Here is a 15,068-nt window from a genome sequence, read left to right on the forward strand (position 1 = left end):
AGTTTTACATTAGGATATCCTGCAATATAATATACAGAAAAATTAAAGAAATCACGCGCATGCACGTGTGCTGCATTCTGATTGGCTGAAACTTTAAATGGCTACATCCCCTTTGTTTTTTGACGAAATGCTTTGAAATTTAAAACATAGTTTTACATTAGGATATCCTGCAATATGATATACAAAAAATTCATGAAATCACGAGCATGCACGTGTGCTGCAATCTGATTGGCTAAAACTTGAAATGGCTATAACTCTCTTGTTTTTCAACCAAACAGGATGGGATTCAGAACATAGATAAATATAAGGAACTCCTACAAGAAGGTATGGTCATCATGCACGTGCGTGCATTTGGAACGAGTGAAATTAAAAATACACTTAAATGAGTGATTTTTAATACTTTTGGACTGAATGCTTTGATATATAGTATATTTAAATATATAGATAGTGTAGACAAGATGATATGGTCATAACGCACATGCATTCACATGCGCAAATGTGCAATGCTAAAATATAATTGGTATCCTTCTGGGTAAATTTTGTTAAAGTCTAAATTACCAGAATTTGTCTTATTTAATGAAGCTTACAGGGAATATGGCATCAAAAGGGAGTTGGGGAGCGTTTGGGGAACATCTGTAACGGTTCCCGTTACAATTAGCACTAGTTTCTTTTATTTTCAAAGTTTTCTTGTAATTATTACGTTATACACTGTCCTTAATATATGGTGTACTCGGTATCTGTCAACTAAAGTGTACCAATAATACTGAGCTTTAGCCAGGGTATATTTCAATTGTTATTGGGAACTTTGATCAAAGTTAATGAATTTTAGCCCTCGCATGTTTAAGTAATATATAAGCATTTTTCAATTTAATAGGATGTTAACTAATAGTATATAAATTAGTATAGTGATAAACAGATTGAAAAATCAATAAACGATTGTTTGTTATACTGTACTACACTAATCAAGATTTATTGCTTTAGCCAAATCAAAAAAAGGATCTACATCCACCATGTTCTCCTAAATTGTCACGATCGGGAAATAACGAAAAAATCCGTCGTCAATTCAAAGTAAAAATAAATGATTAACAATTAGTAAAATAATTTTATTGAAGTTTCAGAAGTTTACAGAAGTATGAACAACTCTTTTGAAAACAAGCTCTTAACTGTACTAATTTTAAATAGAGGATATGAAATAGGCACAAAATCGTCCCGTTTGAACTAATTTTTTTAAATTAGAAAATAGAAAAGAAACGGATAAAACTTTATAGAAGTTCAATTTTCCAATCCATTTTTAGTCCTGAAAATTATAAAAGCGACTGCAGCGAGCGCGAACTCTGACGAAAACGAATGGAAAAAGAGAAGATTCAGACTAACACATTGATTTTTTCCCTCAGTAAGTCAGCAACTTCTGGACCCACAATGCATTGCTTCTTTGGGCTACTTTTTCGCGAGAATAACAATAAAAATTCAACAAATTAAAACAACTTTGATTTAATCGGAACATTTGCAGATAAACAGTAAATAAAACGCTCTCCATTTAAAGTCAGCACATTTCAGACTTCGGATTGGTAAATGTCAGTCTAGACTCACACAATGTCACGTGCGATGTGACGAGCCAGATCTAAAATGAAACTGAACTATCTAGCTCGCCCGAAGGGTCGTACCGTCCGCATATCAATTTTAAATATATTTAAACTTCATTGTGGAGTTATATTTCGTTTTATTTTCATTAATTTAATTGAAATAAGACATACCTTGGTCAACACAACCGAATCTTTTGTCACAGATGACATCTGAGTTGCATTTGCATTTCTGTCGACAGAGATATCCGTACGTTCCATTGGGACAATTATCCTCGCAATTGTAGCCATAGGTACCCGGAAAACAAACTGTAATAAAAAGATTTTATTTTGTTTTATTTAGACCCACAATTTTGAAAGTCGGTGTCGTCGTTTTCTTTTATCTTGAGTTTTTTCACATGCAATAAAAGAAATGCAAACCCTCGCATTTGTTTTTGATATGCTGGTAGTAATTAATACAGCATTTGAACTCTCTGAAATAAAGGAGATTAGAAATTATAGAATCTAAGCAGCTATCATGAAGTAATAAAATATTGTAATATAAAATCTCGCTTTGATGATTTTGATTGATTTGCAAATAATTCCCGATAAACAAGCAAATTAATGAAATATGGTTCCTACCCGTCATGTCCAGTGCACACTCCTTTTTGAAGACCTGAGACAAATCACACACTTTCAATAATAATATCCTAGCAATGAAAGTAATATTTCAAACTGACAAATCAACATTCGTTTAAAAACATGTGATTCACTTACATCCTAGTACATGATCACATGTTTCATTAGGGTTGCAGTAACATATTCCAAGACATAGTGATCCATATTGATTTTCTGGACACCGCTCCGAGCAATTCTCTCCAAACCATCCATCTGGACAAGCTTAAGTTTAAAACAACTACAATTTGTATTTACTTTTTTTCACATTTATGTAAGGTAAATACTTTGCTAAGATTAAATAAGAATGAAAATGTGTAGTTTTCGAGGTTTAAATATTTCTCTAACTTTCCAATTACCTTTACATGTTCCGCTTTCTTGATAGTAATTAACACAACATTCAATTTCATTCCTGTGAAAACCAATTGGAAAAGAAAGTTTTCAAACACCAATATTTTTCTGATATATTGGAAAGAGGACATTAAGAAAGTACATAATTTCTTTTTTAAAGAAAACTGAAAGAGTGTGATTTTAAATTTGCCATTTCGTTAATTAAGTTGCTTTTTAAGAGAGACTTACCTAGAATTTCGATATGTATCTGATCATTTCAGTGTGTAAAAGTGGAAAAAAACACCGTTCTTATTCATGAAATTGTTTAATTACAGAAATTAATTGCAACAAGAAAACTTCAAAAATTAATGCTTTCATTTCTTTTTTTACCCCCTATTCTCATTTAAACTGTTGAATAATTACATAAATGTATCTAGGAAAACATCTTACGTTACTGAGTTTTTACACTCTCCACTTCCATGATTGAAAGTTGTTATGCCCTCATGAATGAACAAAATTAATATGTACAGAAGAATGATATAGCTATTCCAACGCATATCGTTTTTCATTTATTTTCTTCAATTGTTCACGCTAAATTTATATACATGTAAATATTGAAAGGGAAACAAAAAGATGAAAACGAGGGGAATAACAAATGTTACATATTTTTTATGAAGTATTGATGCTTTCGTTGAAATCTATTTATTCGCTTTTATATTTATTTTTTGCAACATAAGCTTTTTTTCATCATACACAAATAAAATGATAGAAATACAAATAAAAAATACATAACCATACATTGATTGTGATCTGTTTATATGTAAGGTCTTACCAGGTTATTACGTCTTGATTTCATTGCACTGAGAGATCATATATGACGTCACTGACGTAATAGACTGTGGCGTAAAGAAACACCTATATAATATAGCACCTATATTAACAGTGACTTTGACGTAGTCGATTTAGTCATGTGATATGTGTCCTGCCTCTCCTTAAAAATTACGCCAAATAACCTTCCGTGAAGTGGTGTATGCAGGTGTGCAAGGTAACATTGCTGCATCAATAATGGAAGTGGACGATTGAGAGAAGTTTCATCTAGTTTCAGCATAAGAGTGGAAATTACATTATATTAATTGTTTTATATTTTGATGTTTACTTGAAAAACAAACAAACAAACAAACTTTATACTAAACGTCATGACTTTAATTTCCAACCGTCAACTTCAAATGAAATACATCGATTATGTTATGAAACATATTAATGTACCTGTATCAATCATTTTTGATAAAATAACATCCAGATAGAAGTTTTATCTCTGCTTAAAAGGACAATGACATGTCAATGAAATGTCGATATACATACAATTTTTTTTAGATGTTTAAAGTATATAATTTGGTTGACAACATGCCTTTCATATTGTTTTTACAGTTATTCATGAAATTTCTGTAGAAGGGGTGAAACTTTATCTCAAAAGCTTCTTGGTTGTCTTTTTTGAGGATCTTTGCCTTTGAATGATTGTTTTCCAGTTTTTCAGATTTTGATTTCAAGTTTTCCAGCAGTTTGGACATTTCATTCATATGTTTTTTTTACAAGTCTTTTTCCTTTGATGACATCTGACCTTTTCAAGTCACAGAAGCTTCTGGGTTTGGCATGGTTGATTTAACAGTATGAGAAACGTCTAAACTAAACTCATCCTTCTGAATTGTTCTTTTCCTTTCATTAGACGCTTAATATTCATCTACTTTTGCCAATACAAATTTAGAAAAAAGAACTCGTCTTCAGTTGTACATTTAATCACTGATTCATTGTAAGTATTGTTATCTGTGGATGTCACTTTCTGTTAACATCTGGAATATATTACAATGTTGGACTCATTTTCTGAATCCATTGTGTTATTTAATATACTGTAGGACAAAACATGGCTATATGTATTATTGGTGTCTTCTGATATATTACAGGCTTTAAAGACAACCTTGTCTTGAAAATATTTATCAGACCTACATGTAAGTGCTTCTGTCATATTATTGCATTTGGAAGGATAATGGGTTCTTTAGAAATTGTAAAGTTTTCTGTATACTAGTTTTCCGCAAAAGGTGTGGTTCTTGCACTTGGATTTAATTGTTGTTTCCCAACGATTTTGGATCGTCTACAAAAAATAATTAAGAAATATTTGCATCTATTTGAAATATACATTTTCATAGCTATTTGTGAATATGAAAATTTACAATTTAAGGAAGAAAAAATACACCTCTAAAAGATTTTTTTTTAAATAAATAAAATGACTTTTACCATCATTCTGTTACTTTCAGTTACATTCAGTTAATTATGCTATAAATATTGATAAATCGTTCTAAAATCTGTCATCTTTCACATATTTTCTTTCAATTTAGTTCAATTTTTCTTTCAATTTTTGATTTTCATCAACAATGTTACAGTTGTTTGACCAGTTCCAAATAAGAAACCTATTCGGCGGTGACATAAATATGTTCGGCAGTATTTCAAAATCTAAGCATTTGTCAAAGTAGTTCAATACTTTAGGAATTAAATACTGTTTAATAAGAGTGTTGCTATTCAAGTAATTTTTTAAGAAGTATTCTACCAGTTATGAATAAGCCTACGAGTTCCGAATACCTTAGTGGTCCCCATGCTATTCGACACTTCAATGAAAAAAAGGCCCACATTATTCATTTACATGCCTGGGAAAAGTTAAATACTTGGTTTCCAGTAGGTGAGTGGTATTTTCAAAGGATAAAGAGAATTCAGAGATAGTGTGAGCTCACTTTAATCATAACTCGCCTCCTATACAGACGGAGGGACATCAACATGACTATATCATCCCCCTGCTTTTCAGGCGGAGAAATAATAAAATACAGTTTCGTTTAAAATGAAGAGAAAATAAAGGACGAACAGTGTTTATAAAGGGTATTAGGAACAAATAAATTGACAACACAAAAAAAAAATTCCGATATCTTCCACTGTTCTAATAATTTATTGTCGACAAAACTGTGGTATTTGTTAAAATGCATATCAAACGTAATTGTGATACCTAAAAAGTTCACTTGTTTAATGCGAAAAATTGACTAAATTACTAATTATTCGGAATTGATCGAACCCCGGAACTAGCTTAACGACTGTAGCTTGATCTATGGCTTAAGCACAGATAAACTGCTTGTCCTTCTAGTCAATGACGTCACTCAGTAGAGTGAGTTAAAGGTGGCTTTAATTCTACGTATACATTCAAATTGTGTCTAATGGCAAGTTACGTCAATTATCCTTTACCTAAGTTTGTTGTGGGCTACGAAGCCAATTACAAAACAGAGACCAACAGTTCCGGAAACAAACATAGCAACAATAAGCCAGTCAGCGTCCTCGGTAACGGCAAGTTCTTCTGATTGGGATGATTTTGGCAAATCTGTACCATTAACTATGCAAATAACGTTATATGATTACTTATCTAATATTGATTTATCAATATTTAATCTTTATTCTGAATTCGAACATACCAAATGATTCTATAGTTAATGAACATTTATTTTACGAGCTATAATACAAATATATTTTGTTTTGTTGTAGATCTAGCATGTGTAATTTAATTAACTTAAATAGACATAAAAATCATCTTATCAACGATTTTTAACTATTTGAAAAATGTTTACTGGGGCATATACTTTTTGTAAATTAGACTCGTAAAATCTGTATAATGAGTCGGAAAACTTTTTTCGCTTATGTTTTTCTTTGCAACCTAAGACAGACTTAGTAAGCTCATTTTAAGACAGAAAAGGGTTGTAGAAAGAATAGAAATATCTTAATGTTTTCTTATTCTGAAGTATATATATAGACGTACCCGATGAGTTTATATTCTGTCTACATCCTGATATTTTGTGACACGATGAACAGTTACATTTCTCTAAGCAAAATCGACCATAAAATCCATTAGGACAAGTGCGATTACAGTTGACACCAAATGTTCCAGGCCAGCATTCTTTAAAATAAATAAAGGGAAATATATAAACATTATTTTTTAAATGCAAGATGTTTTGGCAAATATTTATTTACACCAACAGTAGAAGAATTATTCTATTTTGATAATGAAATATATTATATGAATCTGTTTTACCTTATGTACATTTAAGTAACATTTTTAAACTGTATTTTCAATATATTAAGATAAAACTCTTTTTTACCTTCACAATTATTTTTAACTCTTCTGTAATTCGTGCAGCATATCAGTGGTTCTCTGTAAGACAACACAATGCTGTTACAAATGATTTAAAATACATATTTTTGCTGAAGTATTTCTCATTGAATTAATAAATATTAATGGAGAAATAAAGCATAACTCACTTGTTACAAACGCCACTAGGTACGGTAATTTGAATGTAGGATGATAAGATGAGAAAACACCCCGACAATCCACAAATTAATCTTTTCATTTTGAATCAAGTGTATTTTAGTACACTGACTGATCCTGCACATCGTATATGAAAAAAAAATCCATGAAAAGGGAAAAGCATCCAATACATAAATTATCTTTGTACAATGTATACCTTTCGTGCAAATGTTTCATTAAAAAAAGAGAACAAAATATTGAGAATTCATTGCTCCTAAGAGAAGAAAACCCAATGATGTTTGTTTCAAACATTTCATAACTATTTGGGAACTGTTAGTTTCATCAATGAAACAGATATAAGAACATAGGACTAAAAATAAACCCATACTGAGATGTTTCCAATGATGAAAATAAAAAGTAAACTTAAGCCAACATGGTTTTTTTGTTATTGAATTGTAAATCAAGCATGACGAAATTTAATTTAAAATTGGGGACAATAGCATCATCTAATCAACGGTTTGAATTTTGTTCTAATTTAAATTGACAATCTGTTGCATAGATTTTTCTTTTATCTTTTTCACATCTAAAACCTTTTTTTTTTCTCAAAAATAGCCAAAAACATTTGAACAGATTATCTTCCTTATTATGATTTAAATTTTGTGTTCAATTTGGATGATTTTCCCTGTGTGAATCTTACACAATTGCATAACTATAGAAATTAATTTATACGCAATGCATTACTCTAGATTTTACAATTATTTAGTTTTTAAATATTTTAAATCTTGCGATTAGTTTACCCACGGGTCATATCTTCTTTGATATTACATTAAGAACGGTACCAAATCTCTGCATCAGTAAAATTACGTCTCAAACAGTAGCAGAACAGTAAAGATTTTTTTTTCAATGAAGCATAAAAATCTTTGCTTCATTAAACATTGACAGAATTTCTGAAGATAAACAACCTCTTTTAGTTATTATTAAGCAATAATTATGAAGTAATGTGAGATTGTATCAGTACAATACCTTCTAAAAACAATACCAGATGTTCACCATGATTCTTCTATTAACTGCGTACAATGAGTTTCTACAAACAAAATTTGAAACAAATACTTCATTTTCACATTGATTCATGCTTATCTTCCTTATGAGTACTTCAAAATGGAAGGATGCTACGCAGACTTGATATCAAATTTTGGTTATTTTTATCCCAAAGAAGGATATGGAGAAAGCAAACATTATTCAATATCAAAGTCCATAAAACAATACAAAATAGGATGAAAACAAACACGTGTCTCCAAAACACCAGAGTTTGGATCAGGTGCCATGGAGGAATGATCATCCCCTGCCGACCGATCACACCTGTCGTGTGCTCCTTTTCATAATCCGGAAATGACGAAAAAATTGTCGTCAATTCGATGTATAAATAATGGACTATCAAATAGTATGAAAAACGTCAGTCATCATTTGACTCAATGATAAATTGTATTTGCTGAAAAGGTCATTGTATCGACCATAGAACTTACGAAATGATGACTCAAAACGAGACTGCAGATATTCTTGTTTGTCAATAATTAATTACCTCGTTTTAGAAATTGTTCATACGTAAAGCATGCACTTTCGTATCGAATCAACTGAGATATAAGAACTCCGTATGCAGGTGAAGAAGGTTTATTACTTCATAAATAAGGAACGTGCACGATAGAAAAGTTAAAATTATCACGTTTATCCTTCATAGAGCTTGGTTGTTAGATTACCATTAAAGTCTTTTTCAAGTAAAATATTCAAATGTGAAACAGCATATAGACTTGAGTTACTACATTTTTTTTTATAGATTCTGAAATGTATATCTACTTGATGTTCTTGAAAATGGAAATTATTTTCTGTAAAACAGAAACAAGACTAGAAATAACAATGATTGAAGAGACATCTACTTTGTATTCAATTCATATTAAGCTACTTGAAAGGCTGAACATATTCTAAAATAGTTTAAAATTGTTTTCAAAGTATGTCCCCTGGGGTCATATTGAGTAATCTGCTTTCAGAAGTGTCCAAAAGGCTTTTATGGACAATTTTGAGAGGAAAATTGTATATGTACAGACACCTGTGATAAGCAATATGGCTGTGTGGAAACAACTACTGAGAGAAGTTTTTTGATTATGATTCATAAAATATATTTATCCTTTCATGAACTTTCACTTAATTCTTTTTATAACAAATATTAATGTAGTGAAAGTACTATAAATATGCTTGCTAATAGTGAGTTATAAAAACTTAGACATCATGAGTATGATACATTTATGTCCCCAGGTAAATCGTTTTCCGTAATTTGTGTGTTTGTTCGTAGCTGCTATATTAATGTATATGTATATCTCGAGAATTTTTCACTCATATGAAGACGCAACCATTTACCGGTGGAGGGCTTTAAATTTTGACCTATACTCGGCAATAAGGGCCATGAAACAAAACATTCTTACATTGCTTTCAATGTCTTGTTTTGTAATAAAACTCTGCCACTTTCTTTTTTTCACAGATTTGGATGTCAGTCATGATCAAGAGAAAACTCCCAACCTATCTTTCTTTTCCTCGGGGTTTATTATAATTTTGATGATATCTGTTGTAGGGATAGTTATATGCTTCCTGGCTATTTTAAGTACTACTGTTTATTTCACAAGAAGGTAAAACCGTTACTTTATTGATTTTTTAATCCACAATGTAAAGTAAATCATAGAATTATTGATGACGCTAAAAAATAATGAAAGTTATTATTACCAAACACAGTTCCTTGGTATGACAATGACAGCATTGTTTTAGCTTTATAGATAAATATTATTGTCATTGTAATATGCTTACTTTACAGGTCAAGGGTAATTAAATGTATTATTTACGCAGGACAGGAAATATTTTTGTGTGAAATGCTACTAAAATATATACAGTACCGACCAGACCCAACCTGACACCAAAGCAGTCCCAGAAAGCAGTCCCCGGGACTGCTTAAATTTGGATGATTTTACCCGTGAGCTCTGGGACTGCTGTGGGACTGCTGTGGGACCGCTGTGGGACTGCTCTGGGATGCTGTGGGACTGCTCTGGGACCGCTATGGGACAATTATTTTGCAGTTTAATTATTTTAAATGGGACTGCTTTCTGGGACTGCTTTGTTCACTCATGTGTGAAAAAGGTTCTGAGTGACATGATAGCTCCGTCCCCTCGTGTATTCTGAATTTGCAGGCTCCCTGTTTTTTTTTACTTGCAGCAGAGAAAAGTTTAAACTGTTTAATAAGCAAGGATTTCTTATATTCTTTTAATAAGTAGAAATTATTATAGTTAATTGATATTTTCAGGGACTGTATATTTACACAAATTAATGTGTATTTAGAATAAATAAAAAAAAATAATAAAGTTGATAAATAAGGAATTAATGAGAAAAATTTTATCCCTAAAAATAAAATACAAGTTTATGAGAAAAAAATAGCTACATGTGGGCCTTTTTTAATTATTTAATGTTAAATTTTAATATGTACTCAAAATTTGCATTGTTACTAATTAAAAACTAGAGGTACTGTGAGCAATGAGCTCACTAAATGATACCCCCCGCCTCCCATATGAATATAATGGCAGTGTCCATGTTTTGCTCTGAAAAATCCAAAATATATGTCAGATCAAAAAGTAAAATAGGAGGTGCACAATGGCAATATGTAATAAAGATTCTGTGAAAGTTTCATTAAATTTCCTTCAGTGGTATGGGAGGAGTTGCGGATAGAGATGGGTACCCCAAAGCGTAACAGACGGACGGACGGACAGACGGACGGACGGAATAATAAAATTACGGACAGACGGACGGACGGACAGACGTACAGACGGACGGAAATACCGATTACTCTATACCCTCCCGCTTTTCAAGCGGGGGGTATAATAATCAACACAGTTACATGTGTACATTTAAGATTTTTTTTTTATTAAAAACGCTACACGTTTTATAAGGACCACACTAAAAAAAGAGTACATTGTATTCCATGTAACCCTCAAATAAAACCCAACAATTTATTAAATGACCATGAAATAAAATTATGCTACAGTACTATTCTCCCGTAACATAAACTATGTGAATAATCATAGGGGAATTAATGAATTACTGGTAGCTCTTTTAATTAATAAACAAGTTATTAAAAGAGTACATGTATATTTATTTTAAAAAAAATGAAAATAGCGGGAATTGTGATTTATTTCTTTTTTTGTTTTGCTAGTGTTTACCTGGCGGATTAATGTTTATAAGATGGTATCAACACCCATTGTTTCAATCGCCTTTGGGCAGAAAAATCGATACATGTTATTTGGGTATTTGTAACAGTGTTACACACCATTGAACATGCTGGTAAACAATGACCCTAATTTCAATTTATTTAATGCAAAAAAAAGTGATAAATGAAATGTGTTTAAATTTCTTTCGGGATTAATCAATTTTGAACATAATCTGAAGCTTCCATTCTGGTGATTTACAGATGTACACTCTAACATTTACAAATAAAACACTTAAAACTGAGTTTTATAGAACTAGGCATTAGCAATAATTAAATTGACAAGTCAGTAAAAATAATCATGACTGAAAAATAATACTTGGCAAAATTAACAAAGAATATTTTTACAAGCCCCAATACTTAAGAAAACTATAACTTTAGAGTATCCCGATAGTCTAAATTGGTCATATAATGATAAGATCTATTTAAAGCTTCTTCTGGTGGAAAATATTTAATTCACGTTTAATTTTCTGTATAAAAAATAAATATGGGAACCAGTATCAATCACAGAAGAATTATTAATATACCCAAGAATTGTGATTAAATATTCATATTCAGTGTAATTCATATATGTACATGTATATGTGAAAGCCTTCTTCCTCCAATAAATATTATTAATAATTATTTCAATTTTTATGCGCGTACATGTTCTGTTCATAAATGACCTTCGCGTACATGTAAGGATTCCTGGCATAATACCCAGAATCAATTTCTACTGCCTTTTATAGTTCCATTGTTTATTGGAAATCTCATTTCTGAGTTAGCTCCGCCCATTAAATTTATAAACCCCGCCCACTGGGACTGCTGGGACTGCTTTCTGGGACTGCTGGGACTGCTCTCTGGGACCGCTGGGGCTGCTGGGACCGCCCTGGGACTGCTGTGGGACCGCTGTGGGACTGCCGTGGGACTGCTCTGGGACCGCTGTGGGACTGCTTTAGCAGTATTGCTGCAGGACAGGGAATGCTTTGTGTCAGGTTGGGTCTGGTCGGTACTGTAAGTCGTAATTTTAATATTCAGATCTGAAGATATTAACACCAAATCTGTGTCCATGCACCTGTAAGCAAGTTGGTTAGTCTAAAAGAGTTCTAAATAGCGCTAGACAAAATTTAAGGTAAGCTCACTGTTCCCCTTTGGCGTAAAAATCCATATTGTCTTCGTTGTCAGATTTCTTTACCGCGCTTCATATTTTTGACGATCTCTGAATTTCTGATCAAATTTCTGATCAAAGGACAAGACAGGGTAACAGCCGAATCTGGCCCCCTCTTTGATGTAAAAATCAGAACACTGGTAGAATTGTGATTGTTTGTAGTTCAGAAGTGAAATGATCCTCACTTTAATACAAGCACTAATTTTGATTCCAAGCTTACATGGAAGCCACTAGAGGGCGCAAAAATAGGGCATTTTCCAGAATTTCCTCAATTCTGGTTGTATTTCCTCATATTTGGGATACATTTCTCTTCGGAAAACAAAGCTTGCCTATCTGAGATTTTTACACATAAACTGCATCTAATATAAGTGTATAAAATATATAAATTTGGTAGATAGGCAAGCGTGTGCTCTATGTTTTCCTAAAGAATGTGTACTGTAAAATTGATGAAAAATTGCATAAAAATGAGCAATGACGGAAATTGACTTATTTCCTGACCTCACTGTGGCCCCTGTATATTCTAAATCTTAAAACCAATACTCATTTTGTGGTAGGGGTGACAACAGGTTTTTATCGATGAACTGTTGGATCATTCTGAAATACACCCTAAATTGGGGGTCCAAATACGGCTCTTACCCTATCTTGTCCTTTGCACGAAGTCAAAATTAAATTAAAAAATCATACACACAAATAGAATTATTTTCTCTCCTATTATAGGTATACCGGCAGTTTCAACATTTACTTAGTTTTACATATTTTCAATATCTATCTGATTTCGTGACTGCGACGGGTACCTATACCGTTGATACATTTATATCATTGAAGAAAAGAAATTTAATATTTGTAAAATTTTTTTTGCTTTTATGAATTCTTAATGTTTGTCAAACGTATATGCCAATTTTCACCGAATGACGTTTATTAGAAAGAAAAACATACACAATGTCTCAATTATGATTCTCCGAACAGCCCTCAAAAGTACATATTTTCTCATAGAAAATATGTTTATTTACTACAAATGAAAACTATGAAATTTGGAAATTTTATTTTATACAGTTTCATATACATGTATTCTAACGTTTCCATGAAATATTAAAAAAGACGTTTTATTAATAAGTTTTTTTTTATTTTGAATGTTTCATTATTGAAGTAAATTTTAAAGGGACATGGAGATATTTTCAGGAGAAAATTTTCTAATTTATTTTTCAATTTTTTGTGTCAGCAAATTCTTAACTAAGGCATTTTAATGATTATAAAAATTGTGAATTTCAGTCGTCGAGATACGAGAAAGATTTAGAGCCTCAAACCTCTGTAATATAATCAATAAGACCCGCTCCATGTTTTTGTTAAGAACGATTAAATATATTCATATATGTATGTTCGTTTAAAACAATTTTTAATTTCAATATAAAAGTTAATTATAAATACTATAAGACACTTTCTAGTGATTTGCCGAATCTCATTTTCTTATAAATATTCTATTATATACTGTAAAATCACATATTTTCTTGGGGTCAAATTTTCGTGATTGAAGGAAAAAATGTTGGTTCGTGGGGATTTGATTTTGTAGATGAAGAACTTTTAAGTAGTTGTGCTTATGCTTACGTTTCGTGGTGGACATGAATTCGTTGGTTTCTCATACCACGAAAACAACGAAAATTAAACCCCCACGAAAATAAATGATTTCACAGTATATATATATATACCAAAATAAAAAAGAAACAAGGCACGAGCTTTGATTTTATTATGAAGAATTTTAAGTTCTGTATCTCCTTTGTAAATCATCAAATGATATTCAAATTTGTGCTAATCATTTGAATTGCTTTAATTTGGAATTGTTAACATTAAATTTGGTTCTAAAAGATCAGTTGAAACTTTTTCCATTTCCTTTTAAGAGGTATATACATGTATGCTCTACTAAAAATATTCATTAGTCTAGACCACATGCAAAATGCAAATAATGTGAACTATTTATCTGTTTATTCGAAAACAAATGTCAACAGTCTACATGTCTAAAAATCTATTATTATTGCTCTTGAAAAGGAAGTTAGTTTTTTTATTTTCATTATTATATAATATGCATTAAGAACAACTGTAACCAAGGTTATAAAAAACTTAATATAGCCAAATATAGAAACAATGTCGTCGAAAAAGCTAAATAAGAGACAGGAATAAAATATGAAAGCATATTTGAAAAAGTATAACATTTGAATGAATGTCCTTATTTTTTTTGTAACGAAACATATTTTGTGTTGCTACAGTATTTCCCGATCATGACAAGGAACACATGACATGTGTGTCAGGTCGGCAGGGGATGCTCACTCTCCGATATGGCACCTAATTCCTCTTCTGGTTTTTTTGGAGGTCTGCTCCAATTTTGTGTTGTTTAATGGACTTTTGTATTGAATCCATCTGAAAACTAGCTATACTGTGTTTATTATTTTTATCTTATATAAAAAAATATTTTTAATTTTAGTTAAGCCTGTTTCCCATACTTATGTTTGTGTTTTTTCATCGGTTATACCTTCTCTTTGTACAGGAGTCCTATTCCGTTCAATTCACATAGTGTTCCTTAGGGAGAGATTTTTTTAAGTTGCAAGAACTTGTGACCAATCCCATTGTATAAATTATACAATAAAATATGTTCAAAACAAGTGTTCCTTGATAATTTGGTGCTCCACATTACCACCCATTTCTGAAAATGTCTTACTTAAAGTGCTTTGGCACATATCGTCA

The 15,068-nt window shown here is 31.4% G+C and overlaps 2 protein-coding genes across 2 annotated transcripts; both read right to left on the reverse strand.

Moving 5' to 3' along the window:
* Positions 1-1,754: 1,754 nt before the first annotated feature.
* On the reverse strand, positions 1,755-4,132 carry LOC134278255 (multiple epidermal growth factor-like domains protein 10; the record flags this gene model as incomplete). The annotated part of the gene is made up of 5 exons (XM_062760578.1): positions 3,991-4,132; positions 2,337-2,459; positions 2,202-2,235; positions 2,001-2,053; positions 1,755-1,889 (listed from the first exon to the last, which is right to left on the reverse strand). Coding segments are annotated over exons 1-5 (487 nt in total), but the record flags the coding sequence as incomplete, so codon positions are not given.
* Positions 3,746-7,954, reverse strand: LOC134278265 (protein draper-like). The gene is made up of 6 exons (XM_062760587.1): positions 7,918-7,954; positions 6,909-7,032; positions 6,749-6,801; positions 6,409-6,546; positions 5,844-5,988; positions 3,746-4,710 (listed from the first exon to the last, which is right to left on the reverse strand). The coding sequence occupies exons 2-6, from the start codon at positions 6,995-6,997 to the stop codon at positions 4,641-4,643; spliced, it is 495 nt and encodes a 164-aa protein (XP_062616571.1). The 5' UTR covers positions 6,998-7,032; positions 7,918-7,954; the 3' UTR covers positions 3,746-4,640.
* Positions 7,955-15,068: the final 7,114 nt, after the last annotated feature.

The sequence above is a fragment of the Saccostrea cucullata genome, unplaced genomic scaffold (genome assembly GCF_032062105.1).
Source record: "Saccostrea cucullata isolate Sc308-1 unplaced genomic scaffold, CSIRO_AGI_Scuc_v1 ctg14168, whole genome shotgun sequence".
Taxonomy (NCBI): Eukaryota; Metazoa; Mollusca; class Bivalvia; order Ostreida; family Ostreidae; genus Saccostrea; species Saccostrea cuccullata.